The following is a 22355-nucleotide window of genomic DNA, read 5'->3' on the forward strand; positions in this document are numbered from 1 at the left end:
TCTGAACTTCTTTTCAAAGCAATCGTACTGCTTTAGCTGCATAGAGACGAAATATCGAAGCGTGTAAGCGCCGCGTCGCCGTCTAACTGATAAACATTGGTATGGAACCTATAGGAACATAAACAAAATTTATACTTATTGTTAAAATCTATATAAAATATCTGATAATTTGATGTGCATATGTCTAATGATCATTTTTGACCGCCAAATGGCATTTTTTTTTTACTTTTTTCATTAGATCTCCGAAATTGCTAGACCTGCCTTCATGAAAATTTGATCTGTCTTCGCCAAAAACTAATCAGCACGTCTTATCAATACGAATCGAATGTTTTTTGAATTATTCAAATCGCTTCATCCGTGTTCCCGAAATCGTTGACGAAAATTTGTATCCGCACACACACACACACACGCACACACACACATACACACACACACACACATACACACACACACATACATCCATTTTTTCTAAGGTATGCCAAAATATTCAGAAACCTCTGAAACGTAAAGATATATACAAATTTTTATTTTCGATTTTTTTTGCGATTACTATAACTTACCCTACGGGAAGTTAATAAGATAGAGCGAGGATTAAGGGTCCGCTGGTAAAAAGGTACGCTAACACTATCACTATGCAATAAAACTTAATATTTTTGATATAAATACTGTTTAAAAATGCAATAAAAATCAATTTTTTTTGTTAAATAAATCTATTTTTTTAAAATCAGAATTAATGACTTATAGTAAGGACTCTATTATTCGATTAATTGTTATATTATATTTTTTGTTTCTAAACTTGCCATTCAATTTTTTTTTAAATTATCTTAATGATAGCACTTAGGCCAGACAACAGTCTAAAAGTTTTCATAATTTTTGTTAACATTCGTCAAAATTATTAAAGTAAGAGGATATTGAAATCCGCCTTCGGAATTTTGTATTCAGCATTATTTACATTCATAATGTATTCTTTGTACATAACATTTTCAGATATTTGATGGGTAGTTGTAATTTTATTATCAAGTAAGGGCGAAGATTCAATTTAAGCCTATACCTTACTTTATAAAAAATCTAAATGCAAATAAAGCTTTTAGAAAAACCCGGGAGATAAGGTGGAAATCCCGGACTGCCTCTACCAAACCGAGACGTCATCTTACTTAAGACTGCTCTAAAAATGACTGCAATAAATTCTATTTTTATTACTATAAGTTTTTTTACTTATTATTTTATTTTATATATTTATAAAAATTTTTATGCGATATTGGAAAAGCTCATTGATGAATAATAAAAATTTATAATTTGTTTACTGATGATTATATTTATTGATTAATTTATTCATAAGCACTAATAATAAATATTACCTACTTCAGAGTCTTATCATTTTATTAATCCTTTATTGTATATCTTCAAATGCTTCAATGTATAGTAAATATTGTTAGCCGTCCAAAAAAATGATTTCTCATAATAAACAAGAACATATTTATTTATGTATAAGTATCGAAATTAAAACTTTGAGATAAATTGAGGACTTGTTTGAGATAAAAAAGTCATTTATAAATTTAGCGTTCAAGTTCAATTTCGGTTTGTTTCTTAGAAAATACGTTAATATGATAAAATTATTACTACATTTTATGTGATAAATATTTTTTTATAAGGCGCTATACAAATGATCATTTTTTAGTTACTGCTACATGTGGCGGCGAAGTAGCTAATAACATCACATACATAGTTTCTCCTGGTTTTCCTGGACTTCACACTGATCCTCCAGCCACATGCGAGATTATTATCAAACAACCGGCTGAGGAAATTGCACAACTTCGATTTGATTTTGTGCATTTTAATATTGTAAGTAAAATTATATTTTAGTGCCTATCATAAAAAGCATAGTTAAACCAGTAGGTCCAGGTGCAACACTCACCTTGGAAAACCTCTGTTGATGTTGGGGGGTTTCTCAACCCCTTTCGAAGTATTTTATACTTCGAGGAAAAATAAAAAAATTAAATGTATTCAGAAAACAAAAACCAATGGTAAACAAATATAAATTAAAAATAAAATTCTTCTTACTCCGTAATCAATAATAAACTAAAATATATTCTATATAAATTTTATATAAATGAAAAAACAAAAATGAACACTAATTAATATTGTATGAAAATGTTATCTGTTTTGGAAGTCCAAGCCGCGGCAGCTATTTGGTTGGATCTGGAAACATCAGCGTAGTCGGTTGGATAGGTTGAAAAGAAATTCGAATACACTGACAAATAAAAATAACTGTTGACTTGACACACAATAGAAATTTAATCCACTGATAATATTGAACTGATAACAAACACTGAAAGGAACTGAATGTATTGATTGCAAGTAACTGAATGAATGAATTAAACCAAAATGAATGAAAACCACGGAATAAATCAACTCGAACACTGTAAGGAACTGAAAGTAACTGAACGAATGAAAGGCGCGGAATGAATTGATTTGAATGCCAAAAACTATTGCCTGCATCGGCCTTTTTATGAGTCAGAATTGCCCGATTGCCTAAATTTGAAACGTGTTGTCCAAGTAGAAAAACAAACCTTTTACAGGTCCGACAACCTACACAGGTGCGGCGCAAACATTTTCCCCCGACTAAGAGGTTAGCCTTTTATACTTCTGAAAATACTCGAAATTGGTACATAGTGAACCTCATGATTAGGAAGGATAGAATTGCCAAAATAAATTCAAACTTTCATTCAGAGTAGATCGGTTACGGAAGCCTGACATCGCGCCAGGGTCCCGCTCTCACGACCTACCACATTCACACGATCTAGATTGCGGAAGTTTTATTTTCGCGCCAGGGTCTAGATTTTTTGGACAATTACAAGAATCTTCCAGAGACTATGAGGGGTGTTCTCATCGCCCTGGAGATTGAAAATTTGGCAAAACTATATATAGAAGCAAATATATCATGAGATAGAAAAGTTTTTTTTTTTTGAAATGAATAATTCAGATATAAACTATTGAATAGGTAGGGGGCATAGTTTGACAACAGGCCGCTTGATTAGGGTATTTCCCGTTTTTACCAATGCTACTCGAACCACTCCATCAGGGCCCGGAAAAACCTCTTCAACTCTTCCCAACCCCCAATGAAGCGGACGCGCATTCTCTTGTTTTACAACTACCAAATCACCCTTTTTAATAGGATTAGTGACTGTATTCCATTTCTGTCGGACCTGTAGCTCGGTTAGATATTCCACATTCCATCGCTTCCAGTAAGAAGCGACAATATGATCTAACAATTGTTTTCTTTTAGTCAAATTCAAGTTTTCATAGTCAACGGGCAAATCCGACAGAGGCTCTTGCATTAAGAAGTGCGCAGGCGTAAGAGGTTGAGGATCCGATGGATCATTGCTCAGCCAACATAACGGTCTTGAATTCAGTAAGGCTTCGATTTGATTGAGGACTGTATTAAACTCTTCGTAGGATAAAATTTGCAACCCTATAACTTTAAACAAATGGGTCTTCACTGATTTAATATTCGCCTCCCATATACCTCCAAAATGTGGGGCAAACGGTGGATTAAATTTCCATTCAATGTCATGTAAAACCAATAATTCATTGAAACGCTTTTTATACTCTTCGGAATTTAGGAGAAGGAATAAGGAATCAAGAGTATTTTTGGCTCCTATAAAATTGGTTCCACAATCGGAGTAAATACATTTGATAGGACCACGCCGGGCTAGGAATCGTTTCAAGCAATCTAAAAATGTATCGCTTGTTAAATCTGAAGCTAATTCGAGATGTATCGCCTTAGTGGCTAAACAGATGAACAAGCATATATAAGCCTTGTAGGTTCGAGCGCCTCTGTGACGACTCATGGAGATATTGAAGGGGCCTGCATAATCAACGCCGACGTTTAGGAAAGCACTACTGGCTGTTATGCGCGGTACTGGTAAGTCGCCCATGAATGGAAAAATGGGTTTCGGATTCTGTCGAAAACAAGTTATACACTTGTGAAGACGATTACGAATTATTGCACGAGCCGACAAGATCCAATATTTTTGCCTCAATAAAGATAATACTAAGTTTGATCCAGTATGTAAATTATTAATATGGTAGTAATCTATAAGACAATTTACTACTTGGTCTTTTTTTGGCAAAAGAAGTGGATTGTTATTAGTTGTTAATCCTAATCTACCTTTAACGCGCAAACAATTATTAGAATCCAAAACCACATTTAGTCGGCAAAACTTCTTCGAACAAGACTTTCCGTTCGTTAATAGTTTGAATTCTTCGGGAAAATGATGTTCTTGGACTAAACGAATAATAATAACCTCGGCTTGTTTCAAATCTGAAGTCAAAAGTCGGTTTCGATTTGTTATAATTTTACAAAACTTCAATATATAAGCGAAAATTCTTACAAGTTTGCACCAATTAGAAAATTTTTGCGTTAATTCATATAAAGGATTGATCGGTGGTATGACACTCTTTACTATTAGAGCGTTAGCTTTTCTTTCTTGATCAATATCTCCGGAAGGTTCAACCGTTTTTGCAGGCCAAGTTGATATAGGACCATTCAACCAATCCGGCCCAAACAACCAATTCTTATGTTGGATAAAATCCTTAGGTCGAAGACCTCGAGAAACACAATCGGCTGCATTTTGATTAGAAGGAATGTGAAGCCATTGTGCATTAGGAATGAGATCCCGTATTTTTGTTACCCTATTGGCTACAAATGTTTTCCAACGAGTAGCCGGTCCTGCTAACCAGTGAAGGACAATCATAGAATCGGAAAAACAGTAAATAGAATCAAAATCTATACTATGTTGGTTATTCGTTAATATAAAATTCAGAAGTTTTGACAGTAAATGACAGGCACAAAGTTCAAGCCTGGCTAATGTTTGGTTTTTAATCGGTGTTACACGCGATTTGAAATCAACAAGAAATTCGGATTGCCAAGAGATTAATATAAACTACCGCTCCATACGCTTGCTCTGAGCTATCCGCGAAACCAAATAATGTACATTTGTTTGTGTTTTGACGTTTCGAGATAACGCGGAATCTGATAGTTATTAAGATGCTCTAATTCGGAATATACGGCTAACCATGATGTAATAATAAATGATGGTAATTCCTCATCCCAATCGATTTTTAAGGTCCAAATTTTTTTCAATAATATTTTTATCTTAACAACTATCGGAGTTAGGAAACCCAGAGGATCCCAGATTCGCGCTATTACTGAAAGAAGTTGTCTCTTGGTCCATTTTCTCCACGTAAGCTTTATTTCGAATGAAAAATTATCTGATAAGGGATCCCATTTTAATCCCAATACCTTTGTAGAAGATTCCATTTGAAAATCCGATTTAGAGAAATGTTTATTTTGTACATCAGAATCAGGAAAAAGTTTACGCAGATTAGAATTATTAGATTCCCACTTTTTTAATTCAAAACCACCAGACGATAATACAGTCTGCAAACCCTCGCAAATGGTTTTAGCGCTATCCAAGGAGTCGATACTTGTAACCACATCATCAATATAGACATCGTTCTCAAGAATTCTAGAAATAGATTGAGAATATTTGGAACATTCGTCTCGGGAAAGTTGTTTGATGGTTCTGATAGCTTGAAAGGGAGATGACGATAGACCAAAAGTTACAGTATTTAATTCATAGATGCCAATGGGTGCATCGGGAACCGGTCTCCATAAGATTTTTTGATATTTTCTATCTTGTTTACGAACCCAAATATTACGATACATTTGTTTGATATCAGCTGTTAATGCTATAGGCCCGAAACGAAAATTTAGAAGGATTGAACAAATGTCGGTTTGTAATTTAGGACCAACATGCAAAATTTCGTTCAAGGAAGTGAATTCTGAATTTTCGCAGATGCATCAAACACAACGCGTAAAGGCGTGGAGGAACTTTCTTTTTCGACTGCGAAATGTGGAATATAATATCCATTTTTTATTTTAATAAAATCATCGACTTCCTGATCTACCGGACAATAATCGACAAAGGATAATTGGTTTTGGGTCAGGTAATCTTCTATAACGGCGGCATATTTTTTATGAAATTCGGGATATTTCAAAAATTTATTTTCAAGCATTTGGTATCGCTTTAAGGCTAAATGAAATGATTTGTATAAATTTCTGCCTTCACTTTTAAAAGGCAGCGCTACTACATATCGTCCATCTGGAGATCGCGTAGTAGTTGTAGTAAAATGGTTTTCGCATAAATCATCGTTAGAAGAGAGGATTATTTCGGGAATGTCTTCTAATGTAAGAATTTATTCATTTGTAAATGGAAATCTGAATCTGAAACATTACATAAATTAGTAGAAGTGCCGGTATTTTCAAATAAATCAGGAATGGAACCTAATATTAAATAACCCAACCGGGTTTCTAGGGCCACAGGTAATCCTTTATCATTTTTAACTTGATTAGTGCCAAGAATTTCGCCGAAAACATCGCAAACCAAAATTCCGTCGACCTCCTGGGGTGTATGAAAGTTAGGATCCGCTAAAGGATAATTCAGAAATGTTTTGATGGATGAAATCGGAATGGTAAATTGTGGTTGCTTTCCCACTATCTCGTGTACTACGTATGCACAGACCGATAACTGATAAGAATCGATTAAAGATTTCAAAGTGAAATTAACTAATCCAATAACTTTATGTGACGAATTGCCTAACCCGATCACTTGGGTTGATATTGGAAGAATTTGTAAATCAGCCTTTTTGCACCAAGTTAATGTCACAAAATTCTATCGCTTCCCGAATCAATAATGTACGTAATAAAATGTTTTCTTTTCTAGTAGTAACTTTTTACTACTGCTGTCGGCAATATGGTAATATGATGTGCGATTTTGTTTTGATTAAATGCGCATAAAACCGTACTACCTGATTTGGAATTAGAAAGATTATTTTGATCCGTACTCGCAAAATTTTTTTTTTTTTTTTTTTTTTTTTTTTATATTTCTTTATTTACAGCAATCAGAATACAAGGTATCCTATAAGCTATTGTGATAAATTAACAAATACACACACATGCATACGTACATGCACACAAACATACTCACACGCACGTTAACAAAAAAAAAAAATTATATAATAGTAACCACTTCAGCAAGTGGTATACTAGTTGGCTCAGGTCCTTCGGCCGTTTACTGGGAAAACTACGTATTTTAAGATCTAATGTTATGAAATTTTTATATACACTAACATACGTACATACATACGCACAGACATTCACACACACACTCTCTCAATAAAAGATTTATAAATATTTAATAGAGGTCACTTCATCAAGTAATGTTCTGCTTAAATCAAATCACTCGGCCATTTCTTCTTAATCTCCTGATGTTTGGAGTTGCTAACAGTGGCGCCATTAGTGTGTTTGGATGGTTTTCGAGCTTCCGGTGATGTTTTTCACTGATTGATTTAATGACATCATTAACGAACTGTATATTTAGATCGTTATGGATCATTTGATTAGTTACGTACCAGGGTGCTCCTGTGATCAAACGAGTAATTTTTGATTGCATCCGTTGTATAAGAGCAATATTTGATTTGCTTGAGCAGCCCCAGATCTGAAGACCATAAGTCCACAACGGTTTAATTATCATATTATAAATAAGGACCTTGTTTTCAAGAGATAATTTGGATCTATGTCCAATGAGCCAGCCGAGTTCTTTAACTCGCGTTTTCATTTGCTTAACTTTAGTGCAAATGTGATGTCGCCAGGTGAGTTTTTCGTCAAAGTGAATTCCAAGATATTTGATGGTGCTGACTGTTGGAATTTGATTGCCATTTAAGAACACTGCAGGACACGATTGTTTGTTAAGAGTGAAAGTAATGTGGCTAGACTTAGACTCATTGATGCCTATGTTCCACAGTTTGGTCCAATCTTCAATCAAATTAAGATGATACTGCAGTTTTAAACAAGCAGTACTAGGGTTGTCATCAGTGGATAAGATTGATATGTCGTCTGCAAATGTGGCGATTGTGGTAATAGATGTTGTAGGAATATCGCGCGTAAACAGGGTGTATAAGAACGGACCCAACACACTTCCCTGCGGTACCCCTGACTTGATAGGAAATACGTCAGACGACGAGGAATTAACCTTGATTATAAACTTTCTGTTGACAATATATGATGTTAAGATATTATGATACTTTACTGGTAAGTAGAGTCTAATTTTTGTGACGAGTCTGTCGTGGCACACTTTGTCGAATGCTTGTTTGACGTCCAAAAAGACGGCGGTGCAATATTGTTTGGATTCGAATGAGTTATAAATATGACTGGCAATCCTGTGACACTGCTGTATGGTTGAGTGCTCTTTACGAAATCCAAACTGGTGATCAGGGAAGATATTGGATTCCTTCAGAATATCTTGTAGTAACAGTTTTTCTAAAATTTTTGACAATATAGGAAGAAGGCTGATTGGCCTATAAGATGTGACTAAGTGTTGATCCTTGCCAGTTTTTGGAATCATCTTTATTAAAGAGGTCTTGAATTGATTTGGCCAGTAGTCAAGTCTCACAATAGCGTTGAAGATATAGGTGATTATAATGAATCCTTTTACAGGCAATTCTTTGAGCATTCTGGGAGATATTTGGTCTATTCCAGGCGATTTTTTTGCTTTAACTTTCTTTATTTCACTAACTACTAATTTGAGAGACAAGAAACGTTTCTCGCTTTCGTGACTGCTATTATGGTCTAAAGCAGGACTAATGTTGACATTATAATTTGATAAGTTGTTAGGCCGAAAAAACTGTAGCTAAGTATTCCGCAAATATATCTGCTTTGTCTTTGTCACTTCTTGCCCATGCAGAGGTCTGGGTATCCATACGAACTGGAGGATTTTGAAAGTTAGGTTTAAGTTTATTTTGACGGGTTTCCAGATAGAATTGTCAAAACGATTCAAACTTGATACATAGTTATTAAATCTCACTTGATTGAGTTCCTTTAACCTTGCTTTCAACTTGTTGCTCAGATTATTGAAAATGTTTTTGTCTGTGGGCAAATGACTATGTTGCCACCTACGCCTAGCTTTTCTTTTTTCTGCTATGAGCCTTTTTATTTCATATGTTGTTGTCTGGCAGGAGTTTTCTGTCGTAACAGGAGTAGGAGTAGCAAACTTTGCAGCATCGTATAGAAGAGTATTAAAGGAATCGATGGTGTTTTCGATATCAGCGGAATTTTTAAGTTTAACTTTGAGGTTAACTTTGTCTTCTACGAACTTCCGGTAGATGTCCCAGTTTGTTTTATGATTGCAGATCCTAGAGGAGGGTTTAAAAATACTTGCCGAAGTGCTTATGCTGGCTATTACTGGACTATGGTCAGATGATAAGTCGTAGCTTGCTCGTACTTCCTTGTGAATTGAGCTTATACCCGATGATACAAAAAAGTCCAATAGATCTGGTTTTTGGCAGGATCGCTCGGCCAGTAGGTGGGGGAACCTGAAGAAAGAACACTATAATTGAGTTTATGTATTGTATCATATAGCTGTTTTCCTTTGGGATTATTTAATCTTGAGCCCCAATTGACGTGTTTGCTGTTGTAGTCTCCGCCGGCGATGAAATGACTACCTAGTGTAGAGAAAAAATCTTGAAATTGTAAACTGGTTATATTGTGCCTCGGCGGACAATAGACTGCAGAAACACATAAGTTGAATGAATTCATTTTTAATGAAATTGATGTGGCTTGCAAAATTTCAGATTCGTATTTATCCAGTTCGTAATGAAGAAGATTAGATTTTACAATAATGGAGTCCCACCATGTGCGGTGCCATCGGGATGGTTAGTGAAGTATGTCTTGTAATTTGGTATATAAAAGTTTGAATACTTGGTGAAGTGTGTTTCACTAATTAAAAAGATGTCGATATTGTTGTGTCTCAAAAATAATTCTACTTCGGCTTTGTGTTGATACAAGCCGTTAGCATTCCATAATCCTAAGTTTAAAATATTAGCCATTATTTAGCTTTATTAATGTTGATTAATGTTGATAACATTTTGACAATCATGGTGTTTTGTTCCATTAACTGGCTAAACATATTTCTAAATTCAGTCAGGAAATCAGACATCGATGGAGAATTACTGTTGTTAATGTGATTTTGATTGTTGTTAAATAGGTTTGATTGCGATTTTATTACCTGAGCATAAGACATATGCTGAGGATTTGCGTACTGAGAAATTCTATTGTTGTGAAGGTTGGATTTGTACCGGTTTGCATTTGTGTGTAAATAAGTCCCGTTACTTCTGCCTATTGTTGCTTGATCGTTATCTGCACCGACAAGGTGAAGGTAGTAAGAACACCCTTTGTAGTTTGCGGTATGATTATCGCCGCAATGATAACAAAGGGGCGGGGCTTCAGCTGCTTTTGTACACTTTTTAGACTCATGATCAGAGCCGCATTTTACACATATAAATCTGCGGTTGCAATAACGCTGGGTATGGCCGTACATTTGGCACCTTACACACTGCGGAATATTAGATGATCTTATTGGGGGCTCAAAATGAATTATTTGGTTTAACATTTTATTCATTTTAAAAATTGACGAATTGTTTTCTTTGGGTTCTAAGTCTATGTAAAACATGTTCAGCAATTGTTTAGTTTTCGGATGTATGATATTAGTAATATTTCTGACAGGATGACCTTCTTTTTCAATTGCGGCTTTGATATCATTTTTATCTGTGGCGTAGTGCAGATATTTGAGTACAACCCTGTATGAGCGTTCCGCTTTTATCTGGTAGGTATGAAAAACGACGTCTCTTTCACGCAGAAATTTAACAAAATTGCGGTAGTCTTCTATTTCAAAAATGTTGAATTTAATAGTTTTATTGGGTAGGTATTTAGTGATGTATTTGTTTTTATTAATAATTGAATTAATATCCGCTATCATAAGATTGTAATCTCGAACCCCGTAGACAAATAAAGGCGGAGGAGTAGATTTTTTATTATCTGTTGCCTCGTCTGATGGTTTAGAAACTTTGTTTTCTAGAGCGCTGAATTTGTTGGCTAATTTTATGGGAACGCTTTCATTACTTACTGCGTTGTTCGGGCGACGTCTTTTAGCGGAAGTTACCTCTTGCCATGGGTTTTTATTCGTGTAATCAATCACATCGCGTGCAGTGGACTCTGGATCCATTGTTGCTATTGAAGACAAATTACTTGTTGATGGAATGGGAGTTGGATCCGACAATGTTGATCTATTTACTGCATCATCGTTATTTCTTTTTGTAGTCATCTGGTTCAGAACTAGTTGAGTAGAATTATTTTGGTCTTCGTGAATGATGTTAAATGATTCCACAATTGGTATTGTGGAGTGATAATTTATAGTACTCCCTGACGGGAGCACTATATTTAATTAAAAAGCACTGAATTCACTAGTAAAGTCACTTACTAGATCAAACACTACACTAAACTGTGACTAAATAAATGCTGTTTATTATGCTTGTTGATTGTACTCAGGTATTGTATAATCGATGTGTTCGCTTCGAGCGCTGAATGAAGAATGACTCGCAAAATTGCTACCAGTATGCAATAGCGAGTGATGTCGTTCGTTACATAATAAACAGGTTTTATTCGATCGACACGTAGTCGTTATCTTATGACCCAAACAATTGTCGCATAAGTTTAATTTTTGAATAAGGGATCGCCGTTCAGGTATACTCAATGATAGAAATTTTGAACAAGTAAACACTCTGTGTTGTTTCCGACACATAAAGCATTTGTTATCATATTTTTTTTTTAACAAAAATGACCGGCTAATTTTAGTGTTTTTGTAATTGGGTTTGTCATTAGTGAAATTGTTGGTCATACCATATACTTGATTTTTTGCCTGTTGTGACTTTTGAAGAAAATGCAGGAGGTCTTGGTATTTGGGAAACTCACCTTGATAAAAATGCTCGAATTTTTCTTGTAAAAACGGATCGAGTTTCGAGAATGCCAGTGACGTAATAAGGAAATCATAGGCGTCGGGAATATTCAATTGGGAGAGCGCTTGCACCGCGGTATCGAATTTTTCAAGGAATGAATTTATTTGTCCAGATGAAATGGTTTTGAATGACAATAGTTGTTTGAAATAATTGGTGGCTAAGTACCGTTTATTTTCGTATTTTTTTATGAGCGCTTCCCAAAGAATTTGATAATTATTTGCGGTCGGTAGTATAGAATGAAATATTTTTAAAACCGGACCCTGTAACGCTCCTTTTAAAAAATGAAATTTTGATACATTATCTAACTCTGTATTTTCATGAATTAGTGAATTGAATGTTTCATAAAATAATGGCCATTGTTGAATATCTCCTGAGAATTTAGGTACTTCAATGGACGGTAAATGTTGTTTGGGTACTATGTCTTTAATTGAAGAACTATGCGCATTTTTATTATCTAATAATTTCTCAGCGTGTTTTATTTTGGCATACATCGTTTCAAGGGCCTTTATTGCGGAATATTCCGGAATGAAACTAGGATTATCTAAATATTTTAATTTGTTTATTTCATCGCACAATTGAATAAATTGTTCACGAGCATTTTCAGTAATATATAAATTTTCAAGAAATTGTGTCTTATTTGAAGATACATCAATCTGTTGCGATAGATCGTACGTTTCTTGCACAATTGAAAAGTACATCTCTCTCTTGGCGGTTAAACGTGCGATTTCTGCACCAATATCGATTTTAGGCGCCATTATATATTTTTGTTTTCTGTATACACCCAATTAATCCTAATAATAATTAGGATCCGGCTCGAAGGACCAAATGTTGATGTTGGGGGGTTTCTCAACCCCTTTCGAAGTATTTTATACTTCGAGGAAAAATAAAAAAAATTAAATGTATTCAGAAAACAAAAACCAATGGTAAACAAATATAAATTAAAAATCAAATTCTTCTTACTCCGTAATCAATAATAAACTAAAATATATTCTATATAAATTTTATATAAATGAAAAAAAAACAAAAATGAACACTAATTAATATTGTATGAAAATGTTATCTGTTTTGGAAGTCCAAGCCGCGGCAGCTATTTGGTTGGATCTGGAAACATCAGCGTAGTCGGTTGGATAGGTTGAAAAGAAATTCGAATACACTGACAAATAAAAATAACTGTTGACTTGACACACAATAGAAATTTAATCCACTGATAATATTGAACTGATAACAAACACTGAAAGGAACTGAATGTATTGATTGCAAGTAACTGAATGAATGAATTAAACCAAAATGAATGAAAGCCACGGAATAAATCGACTCGAACACTGAAAGGAACTGAAAGTAACTGAACGAATGAAAGGCGCGGAATGAATTGATTTTAATGGAAACTATTGCCTGCATCGGCCTTTTTATGAGTCAGAATTGCCCGATTGCCTAAATTTGAAACGTGTTGTCCAAGTAGAAAAACAAACCTTTTACAGGTCCGACAACCTACACAGGTGCGGCGCAAACAACCTCATATTAAGCAGTGGCATTGGTTTTCTCTGTAAAAGTTTTGAGTTAAAATTATTAAAAAAATTATCAAATAGAATTAGGTCAATAATTCAATTGCCTTCTAAAAAGCCGCGTTATTAAGGAGTCATCATAAGAAGTTTGTAAAGATATTAAAATCTGATTGCTCTTAATAATAACAAAATAATTAACAACATTCAGAGACAGTGATTACTACTAATAAAAGTAGAATTATTTTTTTTATCTTTCATAAATACAATTAAATTTATTTATTTAAACTTTTAAAATACATTTTTGTTTTATATGTATTAACAAATAATTTAATATTTTAGCTGTTCCTGATATTACATTTTCATATTATATAAACTTTTTTGATATATTTTCCAAGTATTTTTTGAGTGATTTTGCACATACAATGATTTGCAAGTTGCTAATATTTCGTACTCAAACAGTTGAATACGGATATATAGAATTCCCAATCGGTAATAATTAAATTAATTTTTAAATTTTTAATTTTAATATTATTATAACTATTATTTGATTTCAGGGTCAACCCAATCGTAGTACTGGTGTATGCGATGGGGATCTTTTTACTATCAGCGGTGGTGCAACGCCGGACTTTCGACTTTGTGGCCAGAACAACGGCCAGCACGGTGGGTTTTTCTAAAAATTACAAATCGTTTTATGTTTTTTTTATTTTCATTCAGAAATTAAAAACATGTAGTAATTATTAAAAACGTCTATCAAACTAAATATCTAAAATATAGCTCATTTAGTTTACTTATTTTACTTTAATTAAATTGAACTAAAAAACTATGAAAAAAAGAGTGCGCGTAAGGATCACACGCGATTGAAGTAAAACTTATTTGCTACTGTTTTTTAGCAATATGTGCACACGTTTAACAGTGTTAATCATTATACACATTCATATAATGATAAATTATAAATTATATATTTATAATGGCATTAAAAATAAGTATAATATTTAGAAACAATGATGTAATTAAAGCCATACTTCAAATATGACATGATCGGTTTGTCATTGTAATTAGCATTTAGAAACGAACCTTATTAGAAGCGAACCTTAAATGAAGTAATTGCTGATTAATAAATTCTAGAATATTTTATTTCTATTTTACACAGTGAATTATGTTAAACAACGCCTAAACAAATATTGTTTTTGCAACTTCACTCATCATGTAATTGCGTTTGAAGAACTTCATGTAATTAAAATTAACATACATTTATTGACTGCTTGTATTTTTTTTTACTTTTTCGCTGGCGATATAATCTAATTCTTTGAACAGCTGAAATAAATGTCTTGTCTAAAAAATATTTTCCATTTTAATAACTTCAAAGATTTATAGAAACTACGAATAATATAGAAATAATTTCTAATCAATAAACTTAGGTATAGTACACGGCACAAATGTTTAATTTGTTTTATTATTTTCAAGTAACAGGGTAAAATATTCTTCTTATTCAGGCATTTTTTATTAAACCAAGATTTGTACTACGATGTAACTTTAAAATGTATATTTATCTATGCCGATTTTCTTGTTGATATCGGAACGCATATAACGTTGATGCCGGTACGCATACAACGACAGATCTCTATTCACATACACGACGACTAATCACAATCGACTTGTATAGAAATGATATCATCGAGAGCGAATGATGAATCATTGGCAGTCGACTCCGCCGTAACGCTTGTCCGTTGCATTTGTACGGATCTACACCCTAGTCACGCCTAAAGAAGTTTTACTTCAAATATGTATTGCCAAAGAAAGAAATGATACAGATTGGTATAACAACATGTATTTTGCTATTATGAGTTATCCTATACATAAATAATACTTTCTTAAATTTTGTAGACTCTACAATAAGATGCATAAACATGACATACTAACTTACTTACTTGTACAAATTTTTGCAGTATATTTCGAACTGTTACCGTCGAAGAGTCGCGCCGAGAACGGCGACGTCAGACTTTCGTTTAGTAGCATGGCTCGTAGTTTTCCTCGAATATGGGAAATACGCATGATCCAAGTTGCGCCGGAACAACGAGCTCCCAACGGTTGCCTGCAGCTCTACACTGGAGTAAATGGTATGTGTAGTGAAATCTATAAAGGGCATGGATGCATTGCCACAGGAAAACTGCTCCATTCAAAACCATTTGTAAACTAGTGGGGTGCATGGCATCGTGCCTTAAGGCAAATTGCTGGAACTTCCCGTACCAAAAATTATTATTTTTTTAAAAACGATTAACATTTTTGAAAAAAATTTACTTCGAAAAAAAATAAAATTTTGAGAAACCATAAATTTGACAAAAACTACTTTTTTTTTGAAAAAAAAATTTTTTTTGAAAAATTCTTCATCTTGTCAATACAAGAAAAATGTTTTTTGAATTATTAAAATCGGACGCTCCGTTCTCTTAAAAACTGAGTTACCATTTTTGGCACTTTTTGCCCCGTATTTTCTGAACGGCTAGACCTGCCTACGCCAAAAACTAATCAGCACGTCTCCTTATCAATACGAATCGAATGTTCTTTGAATTATTTAAATCGGTTGATCGGTGTTCCCGAAATCGTCGACGAAAATTTGTATCCGCACATACATATACACACGCACATACACACATACACACACACGCACACGCACACACACACACGCATTCATTTTTTCTAAGGTATGCCAAAATATTCAGAAACCTTTGAAACGTCGAGAAATGCAAAAATTTTCATTTTCGATTTTTTTGAGATTACTACAACTTGCCCTACGGGAAGTTAATAAGTAGACATCTTCATAAAATATCTGATAATTTGATGTGCATATGTCTAATGATCATTTTTGACCGCCAAATAGCATTTTTTTAACTTCCCTTAGGGTTATTGTATTCGCCCAAATATCGAAATTGAAAATTTTTACATTTCTCGACGTTTTGAAGGTTTCTGAACATTTTGGCATACCTCAGAAAAAATGGATGTGTGTATGTGTGTGTGTGTGTATGTATGTATGTATGTATGAATACAATTTTTCGTCCACGTTTTCGGGCGCACCGCTCAACCGATTTGAATGGTTAAAAAAACATCCGATTTCTATCGATAGGGAGACGTGCTGATTAGTTTTTGGGAAAGGCAGGTCCAGCAGTTACGGAGATAAAGAGCAAAGAGTGCAGAAAATAGAAAGCGAGTTTTTGAGAGAACGGAGCATCCGATTTGAATGATCTAACAAACATTCAATTGGTAATGATTGGGAGAAGGGGTTATTAGTTTTTAGCAAAGGCAGGTCCAGCCATTTTGAAGATACAAGGCTAAATGTGCAAAAAATGGCAGTTTTTAAGAAAACTAAGCGTCCGATTTGAATGATTCAAAGAACTTTCTGCTTATTTTAACAAAATAATAAATTTTGGAAAAGAAAATTTTTTGTTCCAATTTTTTTTTTCAATTTTTTTTTTCAAATTTTTTTTTTCCTAAAATTTTTTTTGTATATCGAAAATAATTCAAATTTTATTTTTAATTCTGACCAAGGTTCTAATATACTTTAAACAAATAGTTTCAACTTTGCAATTCAGTTTATATAATTCTTATAAATATTAGACAATATTTCAATATTTATAATAATCTATTTGAAAACATTCAATATTCTTTGAATATTTCGTTATGGTACGGGAAGTTCCAGCAATTTGCCTTAAGGCACGATGCCATACACCCCACTAGTTAAATTTTTTTTACTAAATCTCCGGAACCACTAGACCTGCCTTCCATAAAAATTTAATCATTTTTTATCTTGTCAATACAAGTAAAATGTTTTTTGAAATATCAAAATCAGACGATTTGTTCTCCTAAAACCTGAGTTACCGTTTTTGACACTCTTTACCTCGTATCTTCGGACCGGTTAGACCTGCCTTGCCAAAAACTAATCAGCACGTTTCCTTATCAATATGAATCGAATGAATTATTCAAATCGGTTGATCGGTGTTCCCGAAATCGTCGACGAAAACCTGTATCCGCACACACACATACAACAATTTTTTCTAAGGTATGCCAAAATGTTCAGAAAACTTTGAAATGTAAAGATATATAAAAATTTGCATTTTCAATTTTTTGCGATTACTATAACTTACCCTACGGGAAGTTAATAAAGTTGGAATGATAAAATTCTTGAAAAAAACATTTTGCAGCATTCAAGCAAAGATTTTAAGCGCAATTGGTGCCCGTCAAACAGGCGTAGTTGGTCATATCGACGCACTTCAAATGGAATGGTCTGTCGCAGTTATCGCACTCGCTGGAGTTTTTTCTTGGCAGCTTTGCCGGCATCAATTTATTGAAAATGATGCCATACACCCTACTAGTTTTTAATTCGTTTATCCAATTTTACAAGACGAACAGTAAAACCGTTTCTTTAGAATTAGCAGAAAACTGCAAAGTCGTTTACATTTTAGCCAAAAATGCGGAACAAATTTCAAACAAATCGTTCGAAAAATATCGATATGTTCGAAATTTATCTGAATAGCTAACTTTAAATTTCTATTCATTCAATTATTTACACAAATCGACAAGCTTATGCAACTTGCCTTAAGCTATAATTACACGTACAACCAGTTTTTTATGAATTTTATCTACCATACAATGTTCTTAAATTGATACAATTTCTCAAAAAATATATTTGGACATTGTCAAATATACAATGAGTATTGTACGAAATCTGCATCAAAATATTAATGAAACTTAGATAATGAACTAAGGTGAATTTCTCAAATTTTTCAACTTTACAAATTCACCCACAGATGTCATCGTGGGTGCTATCGTCAAACTCTCCCTGCGCAATATAGTCTAAATTAATAACTATATGAGTAAAGAAAGTAATGCAATTAACTTCCGGGCATAGCCCGTCCGACAACTATTACTATCTATATATTACCTATCTCTGCGAACTTGGCCATTCGTATCCATGATCTTGATCATCGTTATTTCTATATACCCAAAAAGGTGAATCAAGCAAAGCACTTGTTCACTTTTTATCTCAACGTGAATTATAATATTATAAAGAAAAGAATAATGTTTGCATTATATAGTTTACAAATGTGCTTTAAAAAATTTATTACTTGTATTAAACTTTTTTTAATTTGTTCGTCCGTTTTTCGAGACCACCGAACTATTAGAATCGAGAAAATTGCAAAATTTTTTGTCTACGTTTTTTTAAAACATCCTGAACCGATTATAAAAAATTGATCGTGTGTGAAAAAATAACTGGTTAGTTTTTGTTAGAAGACTTTTTTTTTAGTAAAAGGCGACTGAACAGTTTATTTGCAAATGCTATTTTTTGCGTTTTTAATTGAATTTAGCATGGCGTTAGAGTTCATACGAATAGTGGTTTACTGAGTTTAAAATATAATGTTTATATTATTAAAGTAAAATATTATAAATGTGTTAAAAAAATATTAATTTTAAATCGCATTGATCAGTTTATAGCAAAATCGAAAACTTCTTTTTTGTAATCAATTGTCAAATATCTAAATCTCAATTAGTGTTGATTAAAATCTTTTATAGCTATTGGAAAGTTCATGCAACTTAGGTCAAAATGCTACATACCTATATATAGTTTTGCTTGGAGAATCTTTTAATAGATTCATTAAATTAAAAAAAATTCCATGCTCTTTCCATACGAAGTTTGATTGAATTGCGCTCTATCTAAACATTAATATTAAGAGCTAAAACTTTCAGAGAATTGTTTTTTATCAATTTGGAACCATTTGAGCCCCTAGGAGCAAGAAAATTCGAAAATTACCATTTTAAGGACCACCCTAATATATATATATATATATATATATATATATATATTTATATATATATATATGTGTATCCTGTTTGGCTCAAGCCAAAAGTGTTGAATGATGACTTAAAACAAGGTTAGAAAAGAAAGTATGATATATCTCATTATGGCACTTGTTTATCTATGGGCACAGCCATGTTAGATAAACAAAATATAAATTAAAAACATTTTACAAATTTAATAACATGGTAATAATAAATTAATAACAAGAACTTCAAAGACAAGATGCTGTGCGGTAAATTTATCGGCGGTTATTTAATTAATCAAAATAATTCTATTTTTTTAAGATGAACTTTATTCTGTCAGTTGTCAAAATGAAGGCAAAATTTACTTTGGAACACAAATCTTCAAGGTTATTTACTACCTTACTCTGAATTTAATTATTAACTATGATGAAATAATACAAATACAGATATAATTAGTTTTTTCAATATAGTTCAAGAAATTTAAAATATTAGTTATATTAATGAAAAGCTACAATTTGTTTGGCTCTTTTAGCATGATTTGCTCAATATAATAAATCGCATAAAATTCCCAAAATAAATAAGTAAAGAATTAAAAACTAGTGGTGCATGGCATCTTGTCTCAAGGAAAAATACAAGAACTTCCCGGACAAAAATTTACTTTTTTGGAAAAAGACTTTTTGAAAAAAAACTTTTTTATTTTGAAAATTCTGAACTTTTTTCAAAGCAATCGTAATGCTTTAACAGCATAGAGACGAAAAAAATTTCATTTTCTATTATTTGCGATTACTATAACTTACCCTATGGAAAGTTAAAAACTAAATAACTAAATAATAGGAATGCTTTCATGTTAACATTGTCTTAACCATAGATAAATAGGCATGGTCTTAACTAATAATAAACTTTGAGAAAATAATGTAAAATGAACTTTTGTTTTCAAGGAACAATACAGACAATGAACTATGCTGCAAATGGTCGACATCTAGCAGATCAGAACTATAGAGCTTGTGTGCGTCAAGAGCAGGGTATGTGTTCCATCGCATATGAACCTTGTCACGAAGGTTCCTTCAGGATAGGGCAGCCGCAAACTACTATGGGGCAAATGTCACAGGCCGGTCAACCAGGTAGAATTGAATTGTAATAATTATATTTTTACTTGTTACTTTACTAATTAAGCAATTTTATTATTAGTTATTATTATCGCTGGATTATTACACATTATGGATTATTAATTATACATTTAATAAGTTATTTCGATTATAATATTTACTATGCACCTTTATCATTGTCTTAGGATCGGGTTCGGCCGATGGCATGCAGACAGCCGGATCATCCGAAGCGGACATGCCAGGTGCCGATGAAATGCAAGGCGAAGAAGAAGCTGCTGCAGATGATCAAGGCACTGAAGATGAACCTGAAGAAGATGCGGCTGAAGAAGCCGATGAACCTGCAGATGAAGCAAACGAGGAATCTGCCGCCGAAGACGATGAAGGGTCTGGTGGAGGAGGCTTTGCTTCATTTTTCCGTTTTCCATCGTTCTCATTTCCGTCATTCTTTAGATCAGCGAGGCAGTTTATTCCGATTCAGTAAGTAATGAATAATATTACATAAAAGCTGACAATTACCTTATTTAATTCGATGTTAATGCCTAATTAAAATAGAAAGAATTCTTTATAGTTATGTTTATTGTTTTTGAAGAGCAATTGACATTTAAAAACAATATCATACAAATCGACTTATATAGAGCATTCACTGTATCCTTATTCTCGACAATCACTGCTATTTAAAAAAAATCGTGATTAATTGTTGTAAGCAAGCTATTATTCTTTAAACCTAGACATTATTTATTAAATCATTCACTTTATAACTTTATTATAATAAACATTATTTACCTACAATATTTATGTAGTAGTGAAACTCCTAATAAATGTGAGAATGATATCAGATTATTAATATGTGAATATCATGAAACTACACTCAATATTGGAAGTATTGCTAAATATTTATTAAGACTGTTATAGTAGCCCGTTGGAGATTTGTCTGTCAAAAACGTTGCAACATTTTTAACTTCCCGTAGAGCAAGTTATAGTAATCGCAAAAAAATCGAAAATGAAAATTTTTATATATCTTTACGTTTCAAAACCTTCTGAACATTTTGGTATACCTTAGAAAAAATTGATGTATGTTTGTGTGTATGTGTGTGTGTGCGTGTATGTGTGTGTGTGCGTGTGCGTGTATGTGTATGTGTTCGGATACAAATTTTTGTCGACGATTTCGGGAACACGGATGAAGCAATTTGAATAATTTAAAAAACATTCGATTCGTGATAAGGAGACGTGCTGATTAGTTTTTGGCGAAAGTAGGTCTAGCCGTTCCGAAGGTATGGGGCAAAAAGTGCCAAAAACGTTAACTCAGTTTTTAAGAGAACGGAGAGTCCGATTTGAATAATTCAAAAAACATTTTACTTGTATTAACAAGATGAAGAACTGATCAATGATCAACTGATCTTTCATGAAGGTCTAGCGGTTTCGGAGATCTAGTAAAAAAAGTAAAAAAAATACCATTTGTTGGTAAAAAATGATCAATATACATATTCACATCAAATTATCAGATAATTTATAGAGATTTTAACAATAAGTATACATTTTGTTTACATTCCTATGGGTTCCGTACCAATGTTTATCCGTTAGACGGCAACGCGGCGCTTTCGCCCTTCGACATTTCGTCTCTATGCAGTTAAAGCAGTACGATTGCTTTGAAAAATGTTCAGAATTTCCAAAATATTTCAAAATAAATTTTTCTTCAAAAAGTCTTTTTTTTCCAAAAAAAGTAAGTTTTTGTCAAAAATTTATAGTTTCTCAAAAATCTAATTTTTTCAGAGTAAATTTTTTTCAAAAATGTTAATATTTAAAAAAAAAAAAATTTTTGGTACGGGAAGTTCCAGCAATTTGCCTTAAGGCACGATGCCATGCGCCCCACTAGTTGTGTTCAGAAACTTTTTGCGATTTTGCCGAATCATCTTAAAATCCAAGTTTGGAATCTATTAGATTTGTTACTACCGCATGGTGCATAAACCTGCTATTAGAGACTTGTGAAACTGTGCCTCTCAAAATATTAGTATTTTCTACTAGA

General features: G+C 33.1%; 1 protein-coding gene across 3 annotated transcripts in view; it reads left to right on the plus strand.

Annotated features, from left to right (window-relative positions):
- Positions 1-22355, plus strand: part of LOC113377363 — a 30043-nt gene that overhangs the window by 5415 nt on the left and 2273 nt on the right. For all 3 annotated transcript variants that reach the window (XM_026617657.1, XM_026617658.1, XM_026617659.1), the window contains 5 exons: positions 1679-1842; positions 13970-14075; positions 15362-15532; positions 20165-20347; positions 20518-20809. In XM_026617657.1, coding sequence (XP_026473442.1) covers positions 1679-1842; positions 13970-14075; positions 15362-15532; positions 20165-20347; positions 20518-20809 — 916 coding nt within the window. The remainder of the gene's footprint in view (positions 1-1678; positions 1843-13969; positions 14076-15361; positions 15533-20164; positions 20348-20517; positions 20810-22355) is intronic.

The sequence above is a fragment of the Ctenocephalides felis genome, unplaced genomic scaffold (genome assembly GCF_003426905.1).
Source record: "Ctenocephalides felis isolate EL2017-DRISC unplaced genomic scaffold, ASM342690v1 CF-g0.4_SCAFFOLD_01886, whole genome shotgun sequence".
Classification (NCBI taxonomy): domain Eukaryota; kingdom Metazoa; phylum Arthropoda; class Insecta; order Siphonaptera; family Pulicidae; genus Ctenocephalides; species Ctenocephalides felis.